Raw genomic sequence first — 8,127 nt, forward strand, 5'->3', positions numbered from 1 at the left:
CGAGTCCGTATGGATTTTCTATCATTTTCCGGGCAGAAAACCCAGAAAATACTGCCCGGACGTGACGCAACGTGCGTTCGTTGTCGGATTTCGTTCATTTTGGCCGTGGGGTGCCCGGGTGGGGCCCCACACGCGCTCGCAGAAGTTGGGTGCAATCCGTCAAACCGCTCAGGTACTTGCTGTGGAAGGGGGTGGTTTCGGTATGGCCGGAGGGGACCCTCAGTCGCACGTCTCCGCTTCGCATCCGCCAAACATGCCCACTTTTTTTCCACGTGCTACTGTGCCCTAGCAGGGCACGCACGCAAAAATTTGTCCCGTTTCGAGTCCGTATGGATTTTCTACCATTTTCCAGAAAATTCATATATGTTAATGAATTTAAAACTATTTCAGATAATGTTAATGAATTCAAAAATTCTCGGATTCATAAATATTAATGTATTATAAATATTCTTTGGTTCATAAATTTAAATAATTTAAAAATATTTCGGAAAATGTCAATGAATTTAAAAATTCTTGTATTCATTCATATATGTTAATGAATTTAAAAATTCTTGTATTCATTCATATATGTTAATGAATTTAAAACTATTTCAGATAATGTTAATGAATTCAAAAATTCTCGGATTCATAAATATTAATGAATTATAAATATTCTCTGGTTAATAAATTTAAATAATTTAAAAATATTTCGGAAAATGTAAATGAATTTAAAAATTCTTGTATTCATTCATATATGTTAATGAATTTAAAAATATTCTCTGATTCATAAATTTTAATGAATTTAATAATATTTCAGAAAATGTTAATGAATTAAAATATCTCACCTTTTTTTTGAAAAATTTATTTGTTATATTTTTATTTCAAAATTTCAATTTTTTCATCCACCGGCTTTGCTATATGGACATATTTAAACAAAATCTGAACATTTCTAAAACACTTTATAAACATTTACATACACTTTTTATTTTTTATTTTATGTGTTTTCATGATTTTTTTATTCTACAATTTTCCGATAATTGCATACCTTATTCTGTGCTATGTATATTCGATGCAGATTTTTTAAATATATTGTGAACATTTTTATGCATGGGTCGGAAAATTTTCAATTTTTCTCAAAATAAGCATTCATTATTTAGCTAATTTTTTGAGCAAACTTTGAAGACAAATTTAAACAAGACTCGAACAAACTAGATTGAACATAGAGATATTTTACATAGTCCATTCAACAGTACCGAAACCAAACGAGTTTTGTCGAACCTAAATGATACATAGTTCATACTTAGAACATTTAAAAAAAACTACTACTCCTCCTCGTCGCTAGCCAACAGATCGATGACCTCCCCGACGTCACCGCCGTCACCCCCGCCGTCATCGTCATCGTCGTCGCTGACCTGGGCTAACCGCTCCCAGTCGATGACGTCGTCGTCCGACGACTCCGGCGCCTCCGCCTCCGCCTGCGGGACCACTGGCGGAATCGCCGCCGCCGCCTGGATCGCTGTCGCCTGCTCGGCGGCCTCCCTTGCAGCCGTCGCCGCCTCTGCAGCCGCCGCTGCAGCCGCCGACGCGCGCAGGGCGACGAGGTAACCCGGCGTATCGTCGGGATCGCCGTCCTCCCGAAGAACCAACTGCTCCGGCGGCAGTTCCACCTCCGGCGGGGCGGGGGGGTCGGCGGGCGCCGGCGCAGGTGGTGGAGGAGCCCGACGGCCACGCGCTGCTGGACGGGGGCGCGGGACAAGAAGGCGGCGACGGTCGCCGATGAGGTCAGGCGTGACGCCGGACTCCGCCAGTCGGTACGCGCCGATGACGGCGGCGTAGTCTTTGCCGTCCCAGAACGCGTGACAGCCGACGATGTTGTTGCGGCCGCCGGTCCGCTTCTCCTCTGCGGTGGCGCCGGGCCCGCGCGTCGGGTAGCCGTCCTTGTCGAGCTTCCAGTCATGCGGAAGACGGCAACCCGGCGGCACGAGGAGCCCGAACCGGTAAAGCTCCTCCGTCTCCGGCGTGCTCAGGCTCGACGGCCACGCGCTGGGTCCGTCGTCGCCGCCGGTGCCGGAGCTGCTGCCGTGGTGGAACGACATGTCGCCGGCGGCCTTTTGGGAGGTGGAGACGGGAGAGGAGCGGTGTTTGCGGCGACGGGCGGGGAGCGGTGTTTGCGGCGACGGGCGGACGGGGGTGAGATTTATAGGAAGACGGCGGGGCAGCGGGCGGACGGGTTGTTGGCCTATCAATTCGACGACAGTCGAGGGCGGTGGCGCGGCAGACGAGGGGACGGGGCGGCGGGGCGGCAGACGAGGGGACGGACGGGACGGGGCGGCAGACGAGGGGACGGACGGGACGGGGCGGCGGGCCGCAGTTCACGCGCCATGACGCGCTTTCACCGGGCGACGCGCGGTTTGACCACCGACGCGCTTGACCACCTACGCGGTAAAAAGAACGTATGTCGCCACAGTAAAAAAACGCGTACACATACATACGTCGATGGGCCGCGCGGGTACGTCGCGGGGGCGGGACTGGGGGAGGGGCAGGGGCAATGACCATCTTACCCTTTTTTAAGTTTTCAGGCGAAGGGGTATAGGACGATCTGGACCGTTGATGTTTTCAGGGGGTTGTACCGAAGAAGAAGTGGGCTGAGAAAACATTTCAACGGAAAAAAGTCGCGGCGCGACGGCTTGTCCTGCATCCTGCAGATCAAGACTCTTCAACAGCAACAAATGCACAACAAGAACACTAGCTAGCAAAGATGAGGGCCAGGGAACACGAACTCAAAAAAGTAACCCGGGTAGAACGGCATTTCATTTACAAACATAAGGCAGAAAAAAAATAAGGGAACTACTCGTTCCCTATGTACACACCATTTTATGCGTGGAAGAACAAAACAGAAGGGGAGGAGAAAGGAGAAAACAGGGGAGCAGACAGTAACATGCGTGTCGCGATTTCACCGGTGAGAACCGGAGATATCCCTCTTCAAGCATCATAGAAACTTCAGCGATGAAATCAGTATTCAGGAATTTCCTCGGACTGTTTCTTCACTTCGTAAAATGTGACTGGTAAGGTCGCAGTGGCGCATCCTTGCTGACCTGGGTTCGGCTCCCGTCTAGAGCCAACCTCAGGTATCTCATCCGGGAGGGCTCTACGTAGTATCTCATTTTTCTTACTTGGTGAAATGTGGGATGAATTGTCGGGACAAATCCCTGATATGCTCATTCTCTGTCTCGATAAGACGGACAACCTCCCCCATTGAAGGCCGCTGTTCCGGGTTTGTCCTGACACAGAGATACGCTGCTCTGGCTAGATGATACAGCCCATACGTGTCGTATGTATCTGCAATGCGCTCGTCGATTAGATCGTGCAGTGCAAGACTCTCGACCAAAGGCTCTGCCTGAAAATTTACAGAGATACGCGAAAATGAATGGTGCAAGTATACTGTAAGCAAGTTGGGAAAAAAATCCACAAAAAAGAATACCCATTGCAGTATGTGTGTGCACTGTCCTTCATGTTCCTCGAGCACCTTGCGACCCGATATCAGCTGGAAAAGAACGATCCCAAAGGCATACACATCTGTTCTGACAGAAACTATGCCATATTCAGCATACTCAGGCGCCAAGTACCTGATGGACATGACAAGAAAATCCTGGCATTGTCAGAAATACAGGAGCAAAAGGGTAGCATAGAATGGAACAGAGTTTACAATATTGGAAGAACTAGAGTTTTATGCTCACCCTGATTGCCCCAGAACCCTTGTATGAATAGATGCATTGACAGCCTTCCATTTAGCAAGACCGAAATCCCCAAGCTGTGGAAGACGGAACGTAATCACAACAGAACTCATGAGGATTTGCATCTTCAAATGTACCAGTAAGAAGTGAGGTCTAGCTTACCATAGGAACAAAGTCATGTGTCAGCAGTACATTGCTTGGGCGCAAATCCCGGTGAATTATTGGACCGGCACGACACTCTTCATGCAGGAAGCGCAGCCCCTTTGCTATACCAAGGGCAATAGCATGCCTCTTGTGCCACTCCAGTAAGCCAGCTGCCTTGTCTATTTCATCAAGTGGCAAAAGCAAAGAGCAAAGGTAAGGTTATGCTTGTCACCATCTTCAAATTATGAATTAACTTTATGCATACCAAGCACGTACCAAATAAATGCCACTCAAGAGAGTTGTTGCATATATACTCGTACACCAAGATGTTGTAGCTTTCTTTGCAACAATACCCAAGCAACATGACAATGTTCCGATGCCGGGCAAAGCTGAGCACTTGCACTTCAGAGAAGAACTCGGTATAGCCCTGCGAGCTAGCTTCTTTACGCAACTTAGCTGCAATGACCTGGCCATCCTTGAGCTTCCCTTTGTACACATGCCCAAATCCGCCCTCGCCCACCAAATTCTCACTTGAGAAGTCAGATGTTGCAGATTGGATCTCTGAGAAAGGATATTTCATGGATTCCTTGATGTAAAGAACTGATCTTAGCCCACAACCAGCACATAGAACTGGTCTTTCTGATGAATCGTAGTGGCCGATCATGTTATCTTCAATAGATTTTGCTGTAATGATCAGGGGAACGTGCGTAGTATTAGTAAATATGAAATTGTAGATGTTCTGTGTAACATTATGTTTTGGAAGGTAAAACTACAGCTACTTGGTCAACATTGAACAAATATTTAAGCAAGTTCTTGAATTCTGCATGAATGAGCTACTAGAATGAGAAAGACCTTTTCTACCTTTTAAGCACTACTAGGTCCCGTTTTAACATTTCGGCAAAATAGATAAGCTAGTTGCAACTTTATGATTGTGCTTAATTGAAGAAATATGTCATACCATTGAATTCAGTCTCATCGATCACCGGGATGGACGCGACGCTCATTGACGGTGTGAAGTCTTGGATGCTGCTACCAACCACACTGGGGGTGTAGTACATCTCATGATTGGTTAGAGAGGCAAAGTAACTTACAGGCGATGACCTGACCGACACACGGACCTTGTCAGTATCTAGTGTTTTGGAACTTAGATCAAGTGACACTACTAAGTTTTGTAGGTCCTTCATCTCCCCCATACTTTTGCTTGATAGATTTGTTCTAATTGACTTCAAGGTCTGCACTGACAGGTTATCTTGAAATGCTGCAACTTTACAGGCTATGTGCTTTTCGAAGTGCTTGAAATCTCGTCTGAAGTGCCTATAAATTCATTATAAATCAATACCAGTTTAACTACTGAACAAACAAATGCTCCGTTGGGAATATAGCATGCCAAAAATGATTAAACAATAAATGATGCAAGTACCTATCTAGTACAACCCAAGCAGCTTTACTTGAATTGATTTCATGGATAATGACAACCTTCGCTGGTGATCCAGGGCATACTTTGAGGGTCACACTAATCTGAAATAAAAAAAATATGAACATCAGAATGTAACCAATGTTTTCAAGAATGTTGCAAGTCCAACTTGTAAAGCAGCTACTTATCCTGACAGAAAAATGAGTGTAGGAAAATGTTACTCACCCCCACTTGGCGAAGCTCCTCCACATCCTGGAGGAGCTTGTCTTTGTAGTATTCAGCTTTCTTCGCAACCTGATCACCTAGGTACCGCAAGCTCGTCCCGGCAAAAGAATCACTAGATGCTTTGGTTTGGTATCCCACTAATAACGCAAAAGAAGTACAACAGATATAAGTTTTTCAGTAAATTTGAAGTAGTAGGAGCTAATACTCTACAAAGTGAACAGTGACTGCAAATTCCCAAACAACAGCAATAATCAGGGGGATGAGATAGCACCACTCACTACAATTCAATGCCAGATTGAGAAAAAAAATGGACAGAGCACTGTATTACTGGAATTTCTTGACTCAGATAATACGCTTGAAACAAGAATGAACAGTCTATCTTATCCAACAAGAATGGAAAGTCTAATTGCACCCATACAAACATGTTTATGCAACCTTGACTTTAGTAATTTATTACACAGAATGTGTTTCATTCTGCTGTTTTAAAGTTGATTTTCCTTGTCATTATACCATTTATGAAGCTCAATAGTGGCACTCTTCTCTACAATGTTGGTGATTCTAAATGCCATGATGCTTCTTCAAGGGACATCTATTACCAAATGACGAGTGAAACAGTGACCAACAGGACTGAAAGCCAGTCGGCACATACATGGAAGCATCTGTCAGACATGCATGAACAAACTTAACACACACTCTAACAAGAAGAGGACATCATATAAAATTTTCTACCTGACCACTATAATGATAATCTAATTAGCACATGGGTGACAGAAATTAAGAATCAACTTCAATGTGACACACTGACATTCCAAATCTACCAGTCTATCACCTATGTATAAGCATGAACACAATACTCAACTACAGAGGTCGATCGCAACTAGGAAGCATTTTTGGGAAGTTCAATTCAGCACACGAATGATGAATGTAGGGTCGAGAAAGAGCAATTTAAACAAGAGTGGGTTAGGTCGAGCAGAATGGCTAAGAGACCGTAACCCGACGGGAAATAGAGACCTAAAGGGGGAGCTCGGCCCTCACTCGGATTGGTGACGGAGTGGAGAACGCCGAGCACGAGGAGGGAGTCCCCGCCGCGAAGTATGTCGCCCCGGGCCACGAGCGCCCTGAGCGACATCCTGACCTCCACCTCGCGGTGGTCGCGGGTGGCGTCGAGCGCCACCACCACCATCTGCGGCGGCGGGAGGAGCGGCGACAGGGAGATGGGCATGGCGGCCGACCCGGCGGCCGGGGCGTCCATCGCGAGCTTGGCCGCCGCGGCGGTGGCGACGGCGTGGGTGTCCACCGGGCTGAGCGCGGAGTACATGGACGCGGGCGTGCTGATGGGGGTGCTGGTGCCGCTGCTCCTGCTCCGGTCGTCCCGGCGGCGGCGGCGGCGATGCGAGTCCCTGCTGCCATCGCGGCCGGCCGGGAGCGAGTCTATTAGTACCTGGAGACGGCTGCGCGCCGCGGAGTATATTCTCGAGAGCACGGAGTACATTCGGTGGGGCGGCTGGCGCGGGGGGCATCTCGAAGGCGCCCGCGGCGAATATATGGCGGGCACCTCATTGCCAGTGAGGTGGCCGGAGGATGATCCGAGGCGACGCGGCGGCTGGTCGAGCGCCTTGCACTTGTCGCGTCGCGGGCGGAGATTTTCGCCGGCGGAGACGGCGAGGGAGCGAGGGAGGGAGCAGGAATGGGCGGGCGCTCGCCTGTATAACGAACTCGTTATATAAGCCGCTGGTCCCTTTCGCTCCATATTTTAAGTTTTTAACTCCAGGATGAATTCCGCAACCGTGTGCTTTCCTCCGTCTTGAGGTAAATTATGGTTACGAATCACTCTTTCTCTTCTTTGAATATTTCACTTTATTTGGGGGAAAAAATGTCATCCTAGTCATCGAGCTTGTTGTGTTGCCATTGCGAAATAATTGTATAAGGGTCCCGAATGACCTAGGAGCTGACATGAGTTTGCAATTTCGGTTACATCGCATCCTTTAGAAGGACCCCAAAGAAAACTAAATTTAATATAAGTGCTTCGACTTTTGCATACATGACCTCTGATGAAACTCTTAGAGCAACTCTAGCAGATCCGCTAAAATCACATCCCGCAAATTTGATACAACGGCCGCATGTAAAAGAAAAAAAAGACAAATGCGGTACCGTGAGGCCTCCGGTGTAACAAATCATGTAAACTTGTCCCGAAATTTTTTTGCGACATGATTTTACAGGATATGATCCGTGCCGGAAGCCTCGCGGTACCACAAATTTTCAGGAACTTTGCAAATTCATGTTTTTCAACAAATATAAACTTAATAGAATCAAAATGTAAATCAAACTTATAAATGGTCCGAGGCAAATCACAATACAACAACCGTCTTCATTACAACAAATGTTTAAATTTGAATAGTTAATACCACAACAAATGGGGGGAAGGCAAATAATTATTTAAATCACACACAAATACATATGAAATTTATTAGAATAAAATGGGACTCTATCTCCCATAGAGTTGCCACTGATATTCAACAAAATCATCATGGAGCTGGTAGTACGAAGTACTGTTCTCAATCTTTTGGTAGGTCTCAAGAAATGCATTGATCTCATATGCGTCACTGGCAGGCTTCACAGGGCTACCAACAT

General features: G+C 46.7%; 1 protein-coding gene across 1 annotated transcript; it reads right to left on the bottom strand.

Moving 5' to 3' along the window:
* Positions 1-2,865: 2,865 nt before the first annotated feature.
* Positions 2,866-6,718, bottom strand: LOC119281886 (proline-rich receptor-like protein kinase PERK8). The gene is made up of 9 exons (XM_037562291.1): positions 6,532-6,718; positions 5,497-5,633; positions 5,278-5,375; positions 4,816-5,171; positions 4,134-4,541; positions 3,876-4,036; positions 3,717-3,790; positions 3,461-3,605; positions 2,866-3,376 (listed from the first exon to the last, which is right to left on the bottom strand). Exons 1-9 carry the CDS (start codon positions 6,716-6,718, stop codon positions 3,149-3,151), a joined length of 1,794 nt encoding a protein of 597 aa, XP_037418188.1. The 3' UTR covers positions 2,866-3,148.
* Between the last annotated feature and the right edge of the window lie 1,409 nt (positions 6,719-8,127).

This window comes from Triticum dicoccoides, chromosome 3B, assembly GCF_002162155.2.
Source record: "Triticum dicoccoides isolate Atlit2015 ecotype Zavitan chromosome 3B, WEW_v2.0, whole genome shotgun sequence".
Lineage (NCBI taxonomy): Eukaryota > Viridiplantae > Streptophyta > Magnoliopsida > Poales > Poaceae > Triticum > Triticum dicoccoides.

Bases quoted from the DNA above. Each gene is read 5' to 3' on its own strand.
- LOC119281886 (XM_037562291.1), bottom strand. From the start codon at position 6,718: ATGCCCATCTCCCTGTCGCCGCTCCTCCCGCCGCCGCAGATGGTGGTG. The intron at 5,376-5,496 runs GTGAGTAACATT...TTTTTATTTCAG, and splicing joins AGGAGCTTCGCCAAGTGGGG to ATTAGTGTGACCCTCAAAGT. The intron at 3,377-3,460 runs GTATTCTTTTTT...GTAAATTTTCAG, and splicing joins GCACACACATACTGCAATGG to GCAGAGCCTTTGGTCGAGAG.